At 39.7% G+C, this 20906-nt stretch overlaps 1 protein-coding gene and 1 long non-coding RNA gene across 2 annotated transcripts; one reads left to right on the forward strand and one right to left on the reverse strand.

Annotated features, from left to right (window-relative positions):
• Positions 1-420: 420 nt before the first annotated feature.
• Positions 421-9396, reverse strand: CD69 (CD69 molecule). The gene is made up of 5 exons (XM_003988395.6): positions 9236-9396; positions 4735-4857; positions 3257-3456; positions 2809-2912; positions 421-1787 (listed from the first exon to the last, which is right to left on the reverse strand). Exons 1-5 carry the CDS (start codon positions 9297-9299, stop codon positions 1679-1681), a joined length of 600 nt encoding a protein of 199 aa, XP_003988444.1. The 5' UTR covers positions 9300-9396; the 3' UTR covers positions 421-1678.
• LOC123386528 lies at positions 8528-20695 on the forward strand. The gene is made up of 3 exons (XR_006600532.1): positions 8528-8858; positions 12288-12374; positions 19797-20695. It is a non-coding gene; the product is annotated as an uncharacterized LOC123386528 (long non-coding RNA).
• The last annotated feature ends 211 nt before the right edge of the window (positions 20696-20906 follow it).

Consider the following 20906-nt stretch of genomic DNA (forward strand, 5'->3'; position numbering starts at 1 on the left):
TCTCTCTTAAAAATAAATGTTAAGGGGCGCCTGGGTGGCTCGGTCGGCTGAGCGGCCGACTTCGGCTCAGGTCACCATCTCGCGGTCTGTGGGTTCGAGCCCCACGTCGGGCTCCGTGCCGACAGCTCGGAGCCTGGAGCCTGTTTCGGATTCTGTGTCTCCCTCTTTCTCTGACCCTCCCCTGTTCATGCTCTGTCTCTCTCTGTCTCAAAAATAAATAAACGTTAAAAAAAAATTAAAAATAAATAAATAAATAAATAAATAAATGTTAAAAAAAATTCCAAAAACCAAAAGTACAAACTGTGCTATAAAGCTAAGTTTTTACTGGAGATAAGTTTAGAAAATGTTCTAGTGTTCTGCTTTCTGATACTATGACATATATTAGTGCATTTTGAAGGAATGAACACTTCTTAGAAACCGTTTTGTGGATTCTACCTTTATTTTAACTTACACAAAATCAGCTTATAATGGCAGTGAATACGAAAGACAAAGAAACACTATTGCACTCAGAAAATACTTCATCTGAAGCATTGCACATGGGAGAATTGATTAGGAAAGGTACAAATTTATAGCCAGATAAGACGTGACTATTCCAGGTTTGAAGAATACAGACTTTTTCCCGATAGAAATTTACCACATCACATATTGCACATTTTCCAACACTTGCATCTGCTTCACGAATACCCGTTATAGTCTTTGCGTTTGTCTGCGTCTCTGTAAAATGCTACATGTAAGATTTTTAAGACAATGAAGTAGGTACCATTGGAAAAGATGAGTTACATAGAACTAAAAACAAAAACAAAAACAAAAACAAAACCCAACAAACCATATAAATACATGATTCTCCCACACTTTCGGCAGGAAAATGACAAAGTAACTTGGCAAACTTCTCTATAAAGAGAAAAATATTATGAAGCTTAGTTTCATAAGCATTTGTCCACTTAGAAATGTTCTCTGATTTTTTTGTTCAAAAAATGCATTTAGACTAAATGTCTGCACTACCGGTTAAAATTTCTTAGGTTGACGGGGCGCCTGGGTGGCGGCGCAGTGGGTTAAGCGTCCGACTTCAGCTCAGGTGACGATCTCGCGGTCCCTGAGTTCGAGCCCCGCGTCAGGCTCTGGGCTGATGGCTCAGAGCCTGGAACCTGTTTCCGATTCTGTGTCTCCCTCTCTCTCTGCTCCTCCCCCGTTCATGCTCTGTCTCTCTCTGTCCCAAAAATAATTAAAAAACATTGAAAAAAAAATTAAAAAAAAATTTCTTATGTTGACATTTGGTTTTTAATACCACCAGTTAACATCTTCAAATAGTGCAAATATGAGGAGCACACTCAGTTTCGGCAGTCATTCAACAATAAATAATAACTCTAAGCCTAGTTATTTTACTATTTCTGAATTTTAAAATATAAAGTGCATCCATAAGGCTTAAAGTCATTCTCATTTTTGCACGTAATGAATGATTAGGCAACCTGTGCCTTTTTCAGCTCACGGCTGGGTAACCTGGAATTTCTTTTCCTTTTTTCCATAGTCTCATTTGGAAGAAGGTTTCCAAAATAATACGAAGGTTTTTTTTTTTCCCCAAAGTCTTTATGGAAAATTTCTGACCATAAAGCAGCATCCATCAACACAAATTTCCTCGAGTTCCAAGTCACCATAGTCTAGAAGCAAATATGTTTCCTCATTATTTGAAGGGCTTACTACATATCCAGTATAAATTCCTTTCACATTCTGTGCTGATGACCCCTGTGCTATTCAGAAATGCACAGTTCTCAGATCCCGTAAGGTTGAACCTGGCAAACAATAAAGAAAGTCAGCATTATTTTCAGTTCATTATTTCCATTCAGTTACAGGAGAATGAACTTTGTGAGGGTGGTCTGTGATTTTTTTTTTTTTTCGCTTGGTAGGACCTCATGAAGCATGTCAGCTGGTCAAGTTGACCATAAATTAACTTGTAAAGACAGTAGATGGGGACTGGAAGGAAGACGATGTGGAGGGTAGATACAGAGCAGAGAGTAAGAGTTCCATTCCTTCGGTTGGCATACGACCAGAGGAGTGATTCTTGGTTGCTCCTGAGTTAGGTTTATGGCCCTTAAAGCCCATTTGCATGTATAGTCCCATAGGACACATATTAAGAATTCCTTTTCTAGAGATTTAAATTTATTCTCCATATCAGTAATTATCATAAAACTATTTAGATAGCTAGAGATTTATTCAATTCTGAGTTTTCAGATGAAAAGATTAACACTAAACATATAAAATGTCCTTTAAACTTTAAAATGTACATTAATTACAGGTAGTAAAATTAGGCAGTATCTTTCATTCTGAGGCAAGTTTTCTCTTAGGTTCACAGAGGCTTCTAATTCGTGATTAGAAATATTGTTCTTTACCTCTGTGGTGATGAGAATTGGGAGAGGGTAAAAGGGAATTATTTTCTAAAAAAAAGAAAAGAAAAAAGAAAAACTCCAGCTTATCAGGAAAATATATATACGAGATTGGAAATGTTGGATTTTTTTCTTTTTGCAGCATTGTAATTATTTCTGGAAAACTTCTGAGTCTGTTACTCACACTGAAATTTGCCGAGATAAACATACTCGAAGCATTTATTGTATGATTTCCAAGTAGATAAAAAGAGAAAAATGGCAATATTAAAACCATTCTTTGAAGAATTTGAAAGAGCATAAGCGTACAAAACAGACTGGTAAAACTCTGCTCATAAAGGGCCCAACCTTTGTATACAACAGTGATTTGAAAGGAAAATGGCTTCCCTGAGCTGCCATTCTGGGGAGGATGAAGAGACATCTTAAAACTTACCTGTTATTGAATACTTTGCCATCTGACCATTTCCACGTCCGACCATCTTCATTTTTCAGCCCAATCCAATGTTCGGCTCTACCCACATATCGTTTTAAAAAGATCTTGAAGAAAGCACAAAGAAGGCATATGTTAAACAACCCCAGCTCTGGTAAGCATGTAATAAATTCCATTTCTCAAAAGCTGCAATTCAAGGCATGATGGCTAAGCTGCTCACTTACTAGCTCTGTTTGGGACCAGCTCGTTTGAACTTTGGGCCATTGAAGCTAAATAATCAAATCAAATTTACAAGGTTAAACGGAACCCTGATGATGACCTCAGACTGATCTCATGCTTTTCTGTAACTAAATTTCCCTACAAGGGAGATAGGTGCAATGCCTTCAAAGAAATCACAGATTATCTCTACGGAAAAATAGCAAATATTTAGGAAATTGTTTTTGAATCTTACCATGTCCTCTTCAGAATCAACGAAGGCAAGAGTAGCCCCGTGTTCAGAGCAAAAGTTTTGTGCTGCCTTCCAGTCCTTTGTTACAGTGGAAATAAAGTAGCATTTCCTCCGGTATGCAAGCCAATCATCTGAGCATGAAGAAACAGGGCTATTTGACGGCACTGAGTGTGAACATTGTCCTGGACAGTTGTATTCGCCAACTGTGAACAGGAAAATGGTTTGTTTTAGTAATAAAAGAAACTAGCTGACAATGACAAGGATGAGAGGCAAGAAGTGAATTCTGAGAAGAACAAGGAGGCAGGTTCTCACTTTATCTAATTTCCTGTTGTGCCTGACTACCACTGTCAGGATGCAAGAAATAAGAGGGTGTCCCTTGGGCCATAATCTCCGAAAGGGGTAGGAAAGTAGAAAAATCCTGCCAGTAGTCTTTGGACTAAAAAGGGTAAAGGGCATTATAAATTCCAATGCAGCCAACGAAACACTAAATTGGGAGATGGAGAGAATAATTTGTAGGGAAATGATTCAGAATACAGAAAGAACTATGGCTGGGGACGTTTCATAAAATTGTAAGATTTCATGTTTGTAAAAGGCAAATATGTCTTGGTATTGCTATGTTTTGAATACCGTATCCCAATTAATTCTTTGGGAGCTTCTAGATATATATATATATTTTTTAATTATGCATAAGCACCCTTCTGTGGCCCTTGAGATAAAAAACAAAAGACTGGTCAATTCCTGATTAATCTATGGCTTAGATATTATTTTTTTCTATCAAAAATGAATGTGAAGCCCACATTTCCCCCCTAACTAAATGTCTATTTAGTTAGACTCTAAATCAGTCCCTTTCACTTCAGATTTAAAAATCTGCTCAAGTGTAATCTTCTCCCACAATAATTTTTAACTTCTTTTTTTTTCCTTCCCTTCCCCTATCCCACAATAATTTTTAAGTCATAGACACCTTTAATACTTCTAAAGACATTCTAGGCGACTGAGAAAGAGTTGCATTGATTATCTAAAGAATATGGAATTATATTTGGGATGTTCAAAGAAATCAGCCATGTATAAAAAATGGGGGTGATTCTAAAAAAGAGAGAGAGAGAGAGAGAGACCATTTCTAGATTCCAAAGTATGAGAGTCCCCCCCTCTTTTTTTCCTTCATGTGAGACCATAGCCTCCTCTGTGAGGGTTCTGGGGCTAGAGTTGGGCATGTTACACATTTCACTTTCTGTACAATGGCAGCTAACAATTCCTGACCCTCCCCTTGCCTAAAGGCTTTACTGTTAAGATTAAACCAAAGGCTTTTAGATTAAGTTCCATGCAAAAGCAAACAAATAAAACAAAAATGATGCTTTTTAAAAAAAAATGGGGGTGATTCTAAATGAATCAGAATTTCAGATTAATTAGTGCCAGTAATCCCTGTTGATTTCAGCTGGACAGGAATGCTAACAGCAGAATGAATTCATGAAGTACAGACCCACCTGATAAAGCGATGAGAGCAATGATTAAACAAGTGATAAAGACCACATTCAATACAGCACATGGGATAGGAACTTGAAGGGACCCTTCATGCTGTGTTGCAAACTGAGGGCTGGCGGTGGTACCTGCAGGGAGAAAGTTCATGATGAATTCAGGTCAACTGTAGAAGTAAGAAAGGGACATTTGATATTCTCCTGAGGCATTTGCATTTCAATACCTCCTTATCTTCTTAGATGAAGTTTATAAGTTAATTTCCCCCCAATTTTGAGTGACTTTGGACAGTTTATTTTTGGCTAGAAATGAACCGATCCAGGGATAATGATGAGATCATAAAATATCTGCCTAATATGTGCACTTAGTAGCTACAAAAATTCTAAGTTTATGATAATTTTATTGTTTGAATCACAAGAACATTTATTAAATATCTGATTACCCTAGGAGACATATAAAAAGGACATCCTAAGCATAATCCCTTAACCTCTCCGTAGTTCCTGTTTAAGAAAGTTGACTTAAATGCAATAAATATGGATGATGAATAAAAATATTGAATTGATATATAAATACTTACAACCACCATGACTGAAAATTAAAAAAAAAAAAGACTGGTGGTACTTTTTGGTGAAGTCAGTACATACGTGAAGCAATGGAAATTTTCATATATTACTGATGGGGGAGTAAAATGAAAAGATAATTTGGAAAACTGTTTTTCATACAATGAAATATATACCTATCCTCTGATTCAGAATTTGACTTGTACAAAACAAGAATGCTCATAGCAGCTTTATCCTTCACAGCCAAATCTTAGAAAGAATCCACATATCCATCAACAGGAATATGGATAAACAAGGTATGGCATATCTGAATTCTACTCAGCAGAAAAAAAAAACAAAAACAAAAAAAACCCCACAAAAACAAACAAACAAAAAACCTCATCAATGCAACAAAATGCATTGGTCTCAAAAAATGTCGAGTGAAAAAAATGCAGCTACAACTATATACTATAGACTTCCATTTATATGACATTCAAGGCTATAAACTATAGATTTCCGTTTATATGACACTCAAGGATAGCTGAACGAAGTCAGACCAAGAAAGACAAACACCATATGATTTCACTTATAGGTGGAGTCTAAAAAACAAAGCAAGTGAAGGAACAAACAGAAAGCAGAATCGGACCCATAAATACAGAGAACCAAATGAAGATTGCCAGAGGGGAGGAGAATGGGGGTATGGGCAAAATGGGTGAAGGAGAGTGGGAGATACAGGCTTCCAGCGATGGAATGGATAATTCACGGGAATGAAAGGCACAGCATAGGAAATATAATCCATGGTAGTGTCAGAGCATGGTGTGACAGAGAGTCCTACATTATGGTGAGCATAGCAGAACATAAAGGGGTGTAGAATTACTATGTTGTATACCTGAAAATAATGTAACATTATGTGTTACCTATACTCAAAAAAAAAAAAAGTTGAATTAAACTATGGTAACAGAAATCAGAAAAGTAATTGCTTTTATGTGTGTAGGAAAAGTAATTTGGCTGGAAAGAAACACAGGGGAACTTTCTAGGGTGAAATTTCAAATCTTGACTGGAGTTGTTATGGAACTCATTAAATGGCATACTTTTGATTTGTGCGTCTGTGGCATGTAAATTATGCCTCAATTAAAATGATATTTGAGGGGCGCCTGGGTGGCGCAGTCGGTTAAGCGACCGACTTCAGCCAGGTCACGATCTCGCGGTCTGTGAGTTCGAGCCCCGCGTCCGCTCTGGGCTGATGGCTCAGAGCCTGGAGCCTGTTTCTGATTCTGTGTTTCCCTCTCTCTCTGCCCCTCCCCCGTTCATGCTCTGTCTCTCTCTGTCCCCCCCCCAAAAAAAATAATAATAATAAACGTTGAAAAAAAATAAAAATAAAATGATATTTGAGTGAAGAGCAAAATATTTGAATTTTTCAAGAGAAGTTAGTAGAGGAAACATAACAATATTATACAGCAAATGTTAGGTAGAAGTTGATTTTTTTCATGTACCTTCTGTATAATGCTGAAACGAAGCAAAAAATTGATTTGATTTCACCAATAAGAAATAATTTTGTGGAATATGAACATGATGTGAATGATGATTCTTAGTTTAAAAAAAACTATAAGAATATCTGCTTTAGAATATAAATAAGTAATCAAGAACGGAGAGAAGAAGATTTTGTGACCAGTGATTGAATTTGATTTTTGCTAGGATGACCCCTCAGGGTTTCTAAAATTTGGCCTCACAAGAGATACATAGCTCCCTATTAGGTTCTCAAAAACTGACACGTAAAATGGCCACTTGAATGATACTAGAAATTACCATACAAAATAGCTTCGAATGCAAACATATCATGTTTTTCTATATGCTATGATTTCCACAATTAAAAGCATACTAGAAGAGGACATATCTTGAGATGCTTGTATTTCTTTTCCTAAAAAACATTTCTCCGAAGTGAAACTGAGCACAGAGGTGTGTTTTCTTTCATTGTTCACTGGTTATCAACATCACCTTTTGCTTCTGGGGATTGTTCTTTCCCAGCATAGGTCTGCATTGGGGTTTTGCAAGAGAAGCTTTTACTTCACTCCTCTCTAGCTCTATTTCTCTCAGCTTCTCAAAGCAAATCTTGCTTTTTTTTTTTTTTTTTTTTTACCAGCATACAACTATCACCGGAAGCAGCCCTTGGTAGATAGGGCAGCAAGTTCAGAACTGTCTGTCTAGTTTCACTTCTCCCCATGTGAGAGTCAATCATGCTGTTGAAACTCAATGCAGCAAGAGTTGGGGTTCCTCAGCAAACACTAACTCATCCGTGTAGCTCCCGGGCTCAGAGCCAGCCTAGCTCAGTCTATTGGCTTATCCACAGGCAAACGGTGGAGGTGATTCTCAGACTGTATGTTTCTCCATTAGTGAGGGCTATTGTTACTCACTGTTTGATTTATCACCTAGGCAACAAAACACTCCCCTTACAGGATACTTCCGCTCTGATTATGGGCCCTGTTCATTAATGAAGAAATTGAAGCTAAATCCACAATTAAATACCAAGTCATCCAAAGGTGATGCCCAATGATGGCTTATAGTAATAAAGCAACTACAAGGGCAGCATAAACTAAACACTCAATAGAAAATTGGAGAACTCGGGAAAAGTTGCAGATTCCTGAATTAGGTCCTTCGTTGTTCAACTATGATCTCTACGTACTGGGTGATTTTATTATTATATACGTTATTTCTTTTCAGCAGCTCAACTGGGCCATAACATTATGGTTACCTAACTCCCAGGAATCTTTGCGGCTTGCACTTCTTATGCACACTTGATTGTGTGTACTTAGTAAAAGATGGGTTTATCAGAAGCGATTGGTGTCTTCCTAACATAAACCAGTCTAGCAGACACCGGCTCAGAAAACAATCCCACTCTCCAGACCGTTCAGCTCTGCTGTTCATGTTATAACGCACCCCTTTATTACCAGGTAACTTTGCTTAAAAGTAAGTTTGGGGGGCACCTCATTAATTGGAGAGAAAGAAGGCTAAATTAAAAAAAAAAAAAAACAAGCCTCACAGAAACACATTATAAGAAAAAAAAAAGGGAGCATTCTGGTAACAGGAAAGAGTAGAAAAGTCTGTGGACAGAATGGGCAAAGAGAAGAGGGGAAAAAGTAAATAGCTAAGATAATCACATTTTGATGTATTTAGATGAAAAACAGAAGAAAGGAAGAACCATGTGTGACTCATGTCGAATCTGAAGCCAGTGATTAGAGGGTGAGGCGGAATGATGAAATAGAGGAAGAGTTCTATGAAGGGTGCAGAAGCAGAAGATTGCCCTTTCAAGAACTTTTCGTGACCTTCTCCTAAGAAACTACCACCGGGCCCGGTAAATGCGTCCGTCTATCCCCTCAAAGGTTGGAAACCTTCATTGCCAGCAACTGGAGGATGCCGTCACGAGAATACAACGAAGCAAACAGCCAGCCTACAAAGACACAGGTGAAGACAACGAAGAATCTCATTGTTCATGTGGAGGGCCAAGAAAAGTTTTGTAAAGAGAGGCTGTGCTTCCTGAAGTGTCCACAGATGGATATGGAAAAAGGATGGGGAATGCACTGGGCCAGTGAGCTTTCCAGGTAAATCTAAAGAACTGATATGGCGTACATTGAAACAAAGGAACAGAGCTTTAAAGTCCTTCTGAAATCCAACGTTGTGGTCTCCTCTCATGTGTCAGGTAGATAGAGAAATAATTACTTGTTCCCGTATTGTTCTTTTCCTGGACTGAAGCAAAATGTAACCAAGTTTTTCTAAAGACAAAGGCTCATTTTTTAACGTACTGTCATATATAAGCTAGCTAGCTAGATGATAGATGATAGATAGACAGATAGATGATAGATAGATGATAGATAGATAGATAGATAGATAGATAGACAGATAGATGTATGTGTGTGTGAGGGACAGAAAGGGAAAAGGAGTTTTGTTACAAGGATATAACAAATAAGGTCTGACTTACTTTGTTGTCCTCTCTCCGGACGCAAGGAGCTGTTCTCTGTTATGGAACAATCTTCAGAATTCATCTTTGCTCTAGTCAACACTCTCTGGCTAATCCCAGGCCAAGCCAACTACAGCAAAAGTCTTTGCTAGACCTCTTGTCCTGTCTCTGAGTCTGTGAGGTATCTCAGCGTTTATATTCAGTTATATTGTCTCCACCCCCTTCCTCTTGCCACCTATAACCGCTCGACTACATCAGTTCTCTTTAATTTATGCTCCAGCGGCCCAGACAATTCACACCGTGTTGTGGTGGTGAGCTGCGGGTTTTCCCTGCTGTCTGAAATGTGCTCTCTCACAACTGTAGGTGTAACATGAAGCGACAAGCGGGATTTTTCCAGCATCTGAGACATCCTTCTTCAAGTTTGTAAAAAACACAGATAGTTGAGGAGACGGTGTATTTAAGGAAAGAGCGAACGGTTAAGGCTTCTTATCTTTGAGGTGGAAATAATTTGGAGAGTAATATTTCCCCTAGATTCTGATTCGTTTAGTTAACGAACGACTAATATTTATTGAGCATGCACTCTGACCCTGACACTGTTTGGGGCTAGAGGGGTCATTGTTAAGTAAGAATTTTAAGATCTCTGTCCTCATGAATCTCTCTCCACTCTGGAAGAATTTTACTTAGGAAGCTGTAAATCAGCTGTCAGAAGGGTATCATTCACGTCTTCCCCAGGGACTAGTTCTTCTACGTTACCTTTTCGTACACGCTTGCTTTTAATTCAAGAAATAGAAACCTTGTGGTCTGGAACTTCCGATAGTCTAAAATTGTTTGTCTTAAATTACCTGTTTCATTTACCTCCTGTTAATTTTTTGCCACATTTTACTGTCATCTAGATTGCCCTTATTCCCCCTAGTATCTTATTCTTCTCTAATTTTCTCCTCTTTTACATGATTATTTTTCATGTATTTCTGAGGTGCCAGACATCTGGAGTATGATGGTCATAAATTTTATGTATTTTATTTTTGAGAAGGAGAGAGAAAGCACGAGTGAGGGAGGGGCAGAGAGAGAGAGAGAGGGAAAGAGAGAGAATCTCAAGCAGGCTCTGTGCTGTCATCATGGACCCCCGTGGTCCCCGAGATTATGACCTGAGCTGAAATCAAGAGTCAGAGGCTTAACCGATTGAGCTGCCCAGGCTCCCCGAGGAGTATGATTATTATAAAAAATATATTGGGGCGCCTGGGTGGCACAGTCGGTTAAGCGTCCGACTTCGGCCAGGTCACGATCTCGCGGTCCGGGGGTTCAAGCCCCGCGTCGGGCTCTGGGCTGATGGCTTGGAGCCTGGAGCCTGTTTCTGATTCTGTGTCTCCCTCTCTCTCTGCCCCTCCCCCACTCATGCTCTGTCTCTCTCTGTCCCAAAAAGAAATAAAAAACGTTGAAAAAAAAAATTAAAAAAAAAATATATTGCCATGGCATCTAATACCATCTAAGCTATTAAGATCGACACAAAATGGAGCCAGAATGTCTGTGCCTGGTGACTTAAAGAGGGGATCAGAATATCACTCTTGTTACCAATCTTGCTGCCACAATTTTTGTCATTAGTACCTCTTCTTTAAAGACAATCTGGTTTCAAAAGAAAGGCTTCGTGAAAGTATCATGCTTAGATGGGTTGGCAATTCTCATCGACTGTGGCTAAGTTAGGCCATTGTATTTATTTGTTAACCTAAGACATTAAGAGTTACGCGTTGGTCTTAAGGGTTCTCTTTGCTTCCACTCTCGGCCCGTTTCCTGGTATGTTTTCCACACGACAGCAAGAAGCGTTGTTTAAAATTAAGTCCTATCACTTTGTTGAGATGTTCATCTCCTCCCCACTCCTACCCGCAAAGCCTTCTTATCAAAATCACCATAAAAATCCAAAGACCTTCTTATAGTTGAGAAGGTCTCTGATCTAGCCCTTGGCTACCTCTCTTGCCATTTTCCCTATTAGTCACTGTCCTCTCCAACTGTGACCTCTGCTGTACCACAAAAATGTCAAGCACACTCCCACTTCAGAATTTGTGCATTTTCTCTGAAAGGTTCTTCTTTCATCTCTTGCATGTCTCTCTCTTCCTTTAACTCATTTCATTTATTATTCAACTGTGATCTGCCCAGAAAGGTCTTCAATGTGCTTTCTATATGTAAAATAGAACCTCACGCTCTATGCCGCCGTATACCTTTATCTTTCTTTATATCACGTGGTGACAGCTGACATTATATCATTGTTTATCATCTACTTTCCTTTCTAGACTAAGTAAGCTGCTTGGGGGCAATAACTTTTTCTGGCTTACCCCCTCTGTGGCTCTAACACCTGACATGACAACTGGAACCTAGTATGTGCTTAGTACACAGAGTTGTTGAGTGCCTGGATAAATAAATATGAACTAATGAAAGAATATGTATAAAAGCCATAAAAGTTCCACGGGCGCCTCAGTGGCTCGGTCGATTGAGCGTCCGACACCAGCTCAGGTCACGATCCCGCGGTTTGTGAGTTCCAGCCCCATATCGGGCTCGCTGGAGCTCTCTTTCTCTCAGAAGTAGAATACACATTAAAGAAATGCAAAAGTTCCAGAATACAGAGTGCCACTCAGGGAGGTGTGGGGGATTGCAGACCGCCGCTGGGTAGCAAGGACACCCTTGAATATTACAGATGAGGGATGGAGGAGGCAAGTTGGGTATTTAAGGGAAACATCTGCTGCGTTCACTAATTTCTTTGTGTTAAAACAACTTAGATCCTCTGTTTATTCTCCTAAAGTTGGGAGACCTGGGTTAATGGCCACACCTTGGCACTGACTATACACATTGTATCATGAAGAATGTATGGGGTCGAGACAGTATAGGGAAAGCAAGAGGGACTTAATTCCTGTGAAACTCCTGGTCTGGGCCACGGGTTGAAAGTTTCCATACTCTTAGAGACAAATACCTACTTCTGGGAAAGCAAACAGATGAGAGATAACAGCTGTTAGGGAGTAATGGTAGTCTGGGCAAAATTAGAAATAACAATTTAAAACCTGCTTGCACAAGGATTTCTGTTTTTTAGGAGCCCTGAAAGGAGGTGGACCATGGAGAAAGTCAGCCTGTGATTGTCTCGTGTCCGTTGAAAAGTAAAGACCACAAGATAATGACGGTAGGACTGAAGGATGCTTCCCCACTCCCAGCGCCTCACTCTTTGGAAGAGTACCTCTCTCTATAAGCCTTGCACGCTGCCCCTTCGGGGAGCAGCATTCCTCTTTCTTGTTGGCCCCCTTGTATGCAAGCTATCTCTGATAAACTCCAGCTGTTTGCTTTCTCTTAAGTTCAGTGTTCATATCTATGACGTTCTTACTCAAGAACCTGGTCTTGGGGCTCAAGTGACGGGATAATATAACAGTTATAAATCTACAACAGTATTCAAACCCTTCCAAGCCTGTGGGGTATGATGGGGGGGAGAAAGTAAATATTCTCACACACACTAATAATCCTTGCCATGTGTGTTTCCCACCTACAAAGCGATTTCTAGCAGTTCGTTGGGCAACCGCAGAAATCCTGGTCCACTTTTACCACTTACTAACGTGCCTTTTCCCCTCTGATGACTCCCACGTAAGTGTGAAAATCAATTTTTCTTAGTGGAACGCCGTTTTTGAAATTTGAATATTCCAGAAAAGTCAGGTTGGTTAGCATTATTTTAAAAAAGTACAGATTTTACAGGCAAATAATCATCTCCCGCGATTTTCTCTCCTACTCCCTATAGGTCAGTTATGGTGACCTTCTTTGCGTCCCTTGAGAAGAGCTAAACTTATTTTGGTTTTATGGAGTGTGTTCTTGCCCTTGTTCTCTCAGAGTTTCCATGGTTAACACTTTCTTCTTGTTTATGTTACCTCACATGTCACCTTCTCAGCAAGACCTTCCCCAACCCCTTGTAGAATTTACCTTCCTTTGGCCACAATGTTACCTCACTCTCTTCTTTTATAAAATCTTTTCTCAGGGGTTCCTGGGTGGCTCAGTCAGTCAAGCATAAGACTTCAGTTCAGGTCATGATCTCACGGTTCATGAGTTTGAGAGCCCCGCATCAGGCTCTGTGTTGACAGCTCGGAGTCTGGAGCCTGCTTGGGATTCTGTGTCTCTCTCTGTCTCTCTGTCCCTCCCCCACTCAAGCTCTGGCTCTCTCAAAAATAACTAAAGACATTTAAAAAGAAGAAGAATGCTATAAAATATATTCTCATCTGAAATTTTGTAGTTCATTATATATATATATATATATATATATATAACGAATACACATATAAATGAATAAATAAATAATGTAAATTATATATCTAGTTTTGAAAATTCACTGTTATTATCCATTTCCCTTTTTAGAAAATAGCATCTTTAAGAGCAGGGGCATGGCTGACGTTTTCAACAATGAATCTCTAGTATAAAACAGCACCTAGAACATAGAAAGAGTTCAAAATACTTATTGGGCAGATGCACGACAGAATGTGTGCGAATATCGGCTCAAGCATTTGCTAACTGCACGGCTTTGGGAAAGTGCACAACTCCACTGAGCTTTGGCTTTGTTATCTGTAGATTTAAAGTATTAACATCCAGGGGCGCCTCGGTGGCGCAGTCGGTTAAGCGTCCGACTTCAGCCAGGTCACGATCTCGCGGTCTGTGAGTTCGAGCCCCGCATCGGGCTCTGGGCTGATGGCTCGGAGCCTGGAGCCTGTTTCCGGTTCTGTGTCTCCCTCTCTCTCTGCCCCTCCCCCGTTCATGCTCTGTCTCTCTCTGTCCCAAAAATAAATAAACGTTGAAAAAAAAATTAAAAAAAATAATAAAGTACTAACATCCAACTTACACGGTTTGGCGAGGAAAGAAAATTATAAACTAAAAACATCAGTGTTCTAGTATGGGGTTTGGGATATATTAGGCATTGAATGATGTATGAAGGAATCACTTTGATAGAAGTCCTAAAAGGGGAGAGTTTTTCATTTGCGGCAAGAGACAAAGCTGAGAAGTCGCAGCATTCTTGCTGATGGGATGCAACGTGGCTCTTGTCTGTCTAGGATACAGACAGGAAGCTGCCTTCTCTTACTTCCATCTCAGAAAGCGCTCATAATTTGGAGATGCTTGCCTGTGTGCTCGAGGTTTCTTGCTTCTTCAGCTGTAGTCAAGTGAATGGATGCTATATGTATATATTTAGATACGCTTACATTTATAAACACATGCATATATATATGTGACATCTACTATAGATGTTATATTTAGGTAACGCATCTATAAATAGGCCATTGGACAGAGAAAAGAAATGATAACCAGAGATCTTATTTTCAGAAAATAAATATCTGGGGGCACCTGGGTGGCTCAGTTGGTTACAAATAAATAAATAACTAAACTTAAGAAGGAGGAAAAAGATTATCTGTAAACCTTATAACCATGATCGAGACCTGTGTTATTTCTTTTCTGGAGTCGTTTCGCCTCTGTATGGGAGCAGCCCAAGTATTCTGTTTTTCTGTTGAATTCAGCACTTAGTATATAGGTGACAGCAGACGGCCTCCGCAGACATGAAAAACAGTCAGATTACTGAGAACGGATGTCATCAGTGGGCCTTCTAGGTTATTTACTGGACCTCCTGCTAGGCAAGTCCTTTATAATAACCTGAACTTCACTACAAAATTAATATTGTCCCACTAATCCTCCTCTGCTTCCACAGTCCTTGTTTTTTGAGTGTAAGAAATCTCCCTTGGATTTGAGGAAGCAATCAACCTAAATGTGTGCAAAAGAGTGAAAGAACAGCGAATAGGATTTGCCCTGAAGGTCTGGTTGACACTTGTCCTGATGTAATTATTAAAAGTGTGCCATCTCAGGGTGCCTGGGTGGCACAGCTGGTTGAGTGTTCACTCTTTTTTTTTTTTTAATTTTTTTTAACGTTTATTTATTTTTGAGACAGAGAGAGACAGAGCATGAACGGGGGAGGGTCAGAGAGAGAGGGAGACACAGAATCTGAAACAGGCTCCAGGCTCTGAGCTGTCAGCACAGAGCCCGACGCGGGGCTCGAACTCAAGGACCGTGAGATCATGACCTGAGCCGAAGTCGGACGCTTAACTGACCAAGCCACCCAGGCGCCCCGAGAGTTCACTCTTGATTGCAGCTCAGGTCATGACCTCATGGTTCATGGGATCGAGACCCCCACCAGGCTCTGTGCTGCCAGCGCGAAGCCTTCTTGGGATTCTCTCTCTCCCTCTGTCTCTGCCCCTACTCTGCTCTCTCTCTCTCTCTGTGTCTCAAAATAAATAAATAAACATTTAAAAAGGCATGCCATTTCACTTGCAAGAGGGTCTTGCTAGACATAATAGATTACATGCTCATATTGCTAATCAGTATTTGGTAAATCCAAGAAAGGCACCTCTGTATGTGGCATTGCAGGAAAGAAGACAAAGCAAAGTGTAGAGGGTCAGGATGAAGTGTGGGAGAGATTCTGGGGTCAGGTTTTTCAGTTACCCCTTACTCATCTAAATATGGAAGCCAGCTTCCTGTGTGGTCAGCCCCGAGGGATTCAACTCTCTAAAGCAAAGCATCGCATGGGAAACTAAAGCACCCAAACTAGCACAACTAAACGTTGTTCAACCTCCTCATAAAATACACATAACGGTGTATCCAAAGCTTTTAACTCGCTCAGAGATGCCGTATGTCTTATTCCATACGTAACACGCCGAAGGCAGAGATGGTCGTTAATATTTCATAGACTGGGGCTTAGAGAAAGGAGTGCCTGGGCAAAGTTGGAAGAAGCCGCTCAGGACACCAGGAGTCAGAGCAGCAGAGCCTCTGTCGTGTTTGACCTTATATGAAGAATCCGGGGCAAGGTCCCCAACAGGAAATGAAGTAATGTGAGCTAGATGCAAAGTGATGCAGAGAAGACAGGATATACAGTCCTTATCAGACAGCAGCTCAGCAGGATGCTTTTGGTAGCACATGGTCACAGAGACCGCAAACTTCCGACCTAAGACAATTTCCGGAGACAGAGTGTTCATCCTTTTTCTTCCTCGTCTTCTTCTTCTTCTTCTTTTTTTTTTTTTTTTGGTCTGAAACATTTTTTTTTTCTTTCAATGGATGAATTAGGTTTCTGAATGGCTTTTAATCTTCTCAGGAATCAAAAACTTCAGTTTTTACTGTTTGGTCTCAAATTCGTATAAATTATGCAAATTGGTAACATTTATTTTTAAGTCACAGATGTGTGTGTGCCTTCTGATTGCTTACTCTACAGTCAACTCAGGTAACCATGAGTAAGTGGGGGAATTTCCCGTTCTAAACACTTTCCAACCTTCTGCTCTTCTCTTTGAATTTACTCTTTGAACTTTCTACCTCTCTTCTCTGGTGGAATAACTCCTAAACACCAGAAATGAGTTGGTTTGGAAAGTATGAGCTGTTGTGTTTCTTCTCCCTGACTTGAGAGAGTGAAGGTAAAGTACGGAGTTCATGTATACATAAACCTGGACTGTGAAAAATCTGACACTTTTTGAAAGGAAAAGATGTAAAAGAACCATAACAAAGATGAGATCTAGTGCTTCACCATCCCTCGGTACTTTACAGAAATTAATCCCAGGCTTCTGACATGTAGCAAACATTTGGGGGGAATATTCTCAAAGACGATGGTGTGGAAACACCAAATGTAACGTATAGAAATTTTAGGCAGCCCAGGGCCTGAGTCACTGAGTGATTTAAAATGTATCCATTTAAGGGGCGCCTGGGTGGCGCGGTCGGTTAAGCGTCCGACTTCAGCCAGGTCACGATCTCGCGGTCCGGGAGTTCGAGCCCCGCGTCGGGCTCTGGGCTGATGGCTCAGAGCCTGGAGCCTGTTTCCGACTCTGTGTCTCCCTCTCTCTCTGCCCCTCCCCCGTTCATGCTCTGTCTCTCTCTGTCCCAAAAATAAATAAACGTTGAAAAAAAAAACTTTAAAATGTATCCATTTGCCTTTGAATCTTGATAGATGCGTAAGGAATTTGAACAGAACTGCTTATCCTTCCTCCTATGGCTCTATTTGCACGTACTTATGTACTGAGAGAAAAGCCTCCAGGTAGAAGACGCTCAGGGATTATTACATTCTTCTGCCCAATCAATTTGAAGTTTAAATGCATTAAAATATTTCTGAGGCATGTGGATGACTCAGTCCATCGAGCGTCCAACTCTTGATTTCTGCTCCAGGCAAGATCCCAGGGTTGTGGGATCGAGCCCTGTGTTGGGCTGTAGGCTGAACATGGATCCTGCTTAAGATTCTCTCTCTCTTTCTCTCATACTCTCTCTTCTTCTGCTCCTCTCCTCCACTTGTGCTCTCTCTCTCTCTCTCTCTCTCTCTCTATATATATATATATATAAAGTAATTTTTTTTTAAGTTGAAATATTTGTGATGAATTGGATTGGTCTTTACTGAGGCAAGATCTTAGGAAAGGAAAATGGAGCCCCTAAAAGGGAATTTGCCAAGGGTAGGAGAAGTCAAGGCAGACGCAAAAAATCATAATAGTGTATTACGAATAATTTAAGGCCGGCATAGTTGACAATTTAAGTAAAACGGACACCTCCCAGACAAACACCTCTTCGAAACTTGGAGCAAGAAGATATTTTTACCTTGGCATACTTCTGTAACTATTAAATAAATTCAATCCATAACTAAATACATCTTTTTGGGAAATAAATAAATCATGAAAACAAAACCAACAAAAACTCCATGCCCAGATAATTCTGTGTTCCAATTTACCAAACACATATGAAAGAAAGAAGTTACAAATTCTTCCAAAGAAGATAAAAAGATCAAATCAGGAAAACACTAATCAAAACCTGGCCGGTCAATCTTACTCATGAAGAGAGATGAATAATTTTAAAATATAAGCTTAGAAAACTGAACTCAAGATACATAAAAAATAATATACCACAAGAATATTGGTTTTATCCCAGGAAAACAATGCTAGTTTTTCATTCAAAAATCAATCAACTGAATTTACCACATTAACAAATCAAAAGGAAAAAGCTAATTCAAAAAATATAAAATCAAGTATTTGAAAAATTTAACCATGGGACGCCTGGGTGGCTCCAGTCAGTTAAGCGTCCGACTTTGGCTCAGGTCATGATCTTACAGTTTGTGAGTTCAAGCCCCACATCAGGGTCTGTGGGGACAGCTCAGAGCCTGGAGCCTGCTTCAGATTCTGTGTCTCTCTCTCTCTCTCTCTCTCTCTGCCCCTTCCCCTGTTTACACTCTGTCTCTCTCTTAAAAGTAAACATTAAAAATATATTTAAAAATGAAAATTTTAACCATAAATTTGTGATTGATGCCTATAATATACTAAGAATTATTTGAGCTTCCTTAATGTATAGAGAGGAATGATATTTACAAATATCATACTAAAGGATAAATAATTAGAAGCTTTCCTGTGAAATCAGAAATGAGACATGATATAGTAATGCAGTAATAATAAATAAATATATATATAATAAACGTAAAAATTGAGGAGTCAAACAGTTTTAATTAGTTTTCTAAAATGTTGAGATAACTTTAGATTCAAATGCAGTTGTAAGCTTTAACCAATTCATACCAATAGCAACATTTTGAAAAACTATAATATAATATCACAACCAAGATGTTGACACCAAATGTAGTTAAGATGTAGAACAAATCCATTACCTTATGATTTTTGTTTTGTTTTTGGTTGTCCTTTTAGAGACAAATGCATTTCCTTCCTGCCTCTCCCTTATTTCTAACTGCCTTTGCCCTTGTCCATAAGCCCTGGCAACCATTAACCTATTCTTTATCTCTATGTTTTTGTCATTCTAAGAATGTGATCGGAACGAAATCATACGGTACGTAACATTTGGGGGCTGGCCCTTTTTTTTTTTTTTTTGCTCCGCATAATTCTCTGTGAATTGATCCAAGTAGTTGCAAGCATCAATAGTTTCTTCTTTATTGCTAAATAGTATTTCATGGTATGGATGTACCACAGACTAACCATTCACTCTTTGAAAGACATTTGATGTGTTTTCAGTTTGGGGGCTGTTATGAATAAAATTGTTGCTATGAACATTTGTGTATACATCCTTGTATGAAGTTAAGGTTTCATTACTCTGGAATAAATGTCCAGAAATGCAATTAATGGATGGTTTGGTAGTTGCGTGTTGGCTTATTAAGAAATTCTCCAACTCTTTTACTGTGGCTGCACCATTTTATGTTCCCATTAGCGCTGCGTTTCACATTTCCATTAGCCATACTGATCGGTATGCGATGACATCTCATTGTGACTTTAATTTGTATTTCCCTAATGGCTAAGGATGTTGAACATCTTTTCAAGTGCTTAGTTGTCACCTGTATGTCTTCTGCAATGAAATGTCTGTGTCTTTTGCCCAAACTTATTAGATTGTTCGAGTAAAACCTAGGATTGCGAGTAGCTAGTTCTGCGAGTGTTCTGCAAGATGAACAAACATTTCTAATAAATTTTAACTCGATAAACAAGCCATGTCTTGCAATATGAGTAGCACGGGATGCCGAATGTCACATGCTCACAACCGAGCCATTGATTCTTCTCTCTCTCTCTCTCTCTCACTTCAGGATTATGGGTGATCCTCTCCCAGGCTTGGATGCTCAGTCAGGCTATGGTGTTTGCCAGAAATCAGTGATATTTCAGAACGTTGGAAGGTGACCCCAACCGGAACTCGTGTATTTTTTGTCACTTCAAAGCACCTATGGACAGTCCTTTGCTTTCCATACAAGACTAAGCTTAGGAATGTTTGGCTTTCATTCGAGGTCAGGCTGCCTGCAGATATAGACCCTTTCCTCTGCTGCCTTATTGCCAGGTACATTAAATACAGTATATGACAAGAGTTTATTAATACTGTACTGGGGTCAACATCCGTACAAGTGCATACAATGGCCCCCATACAGAAAAAGGTTGAAAAGAAAGGCAGTAAGAAAAAGGATATGATTACGGTGGAGGTTAAAAAGGATATCAGCAAGAAGTATGAATGAGGTACGCAAGTGGCCGAAATTGCAAGATTTCATAAGGAGTCTACGTCTGCATCTCGTCTGCACATGAGGAGGAGAAAAAGGCAGAAGACACCCTCACTTCAACTGACATTAGGGAGATGTGTCAAATGTGGGAAACAGTGCAAAATTTTGTAGAGAAGCACCGCCTGAATAAAGATGTAGCAGTGCAAGTGATGAATCGGTTTAACGACAATGCAGCGTCACAGTGCCGCGAAATCCTCAAAAGGAGGCAAAAGCAAGTGTCGTTGAATAGGTTCTTGTTAAAGTTGCATGACAAGAAGAAAATTCCCTTGAGCCAATAGATAGCAGTGATTCTACGAGTGATAATGAAAATTGTCCCACACGACAACCCTCCTCCCTTGTCACGAAGGCTCACACCAGCCACGAAGGTTTTCAAAGGTAAGTGCAGTTAACTTGTTTATTTTTCTTTATATTTTGTATTTCCTCTATTATTTTGTATTCTATTCCAGTCTCACAATCATTTTTACATAAACACTTTTGGGTTGTGGAATGGATCATCTGAGTTTCTACTATTTCTTATGGGGAAACCTGCTTTGATATACAAGCGCTTCAGGTTCCAAGCACGTTTCTGGAGCCAATTACGCTCACAAACCAGTTTTAACACCCTTACTTCCACTCTGCCGTTTGCCTTTTCATATTCTTCATGGAGTCTTT

This window comes from Felis catus, chromosome B4 (genome assembly GCF_018350175.1).
Source record: "Felis catus isolate Fca126 chromosome B4, F.catus_Fca126_mat1.0, whole genome shotgun sequence".
Lineage (NCBI taxonomy): Eukaryota > Metazoa > Chordata > Mammalia > Carnivora > Felidae > Felis > Felis catus.

Bases quoted from the DNA above. Each gene is read 5' to 3' on its own strand.
- CD69 (XM_003988395.6), bottom strand. From the start codon at position 9,299: ATGAATTCTGAAGATTGTTCCATAACAGAGAACAGCTCCTTGCGTCCG. The intron at 2,913-3,256 runs GTAAGATTCAAA...GCTTTCTTCAAG, and splicing joins TTGATTCTGAAGAGGACATG to ATCTTTTTAAAACGATATGT. The intron at 1,788-2,808 runs GTAAGTTTTAAG...ATTGTTTGCCAG, and splicing joins GGCAAAGTATTCAATAACAG to GTTCAACCTTACGGGATCTG.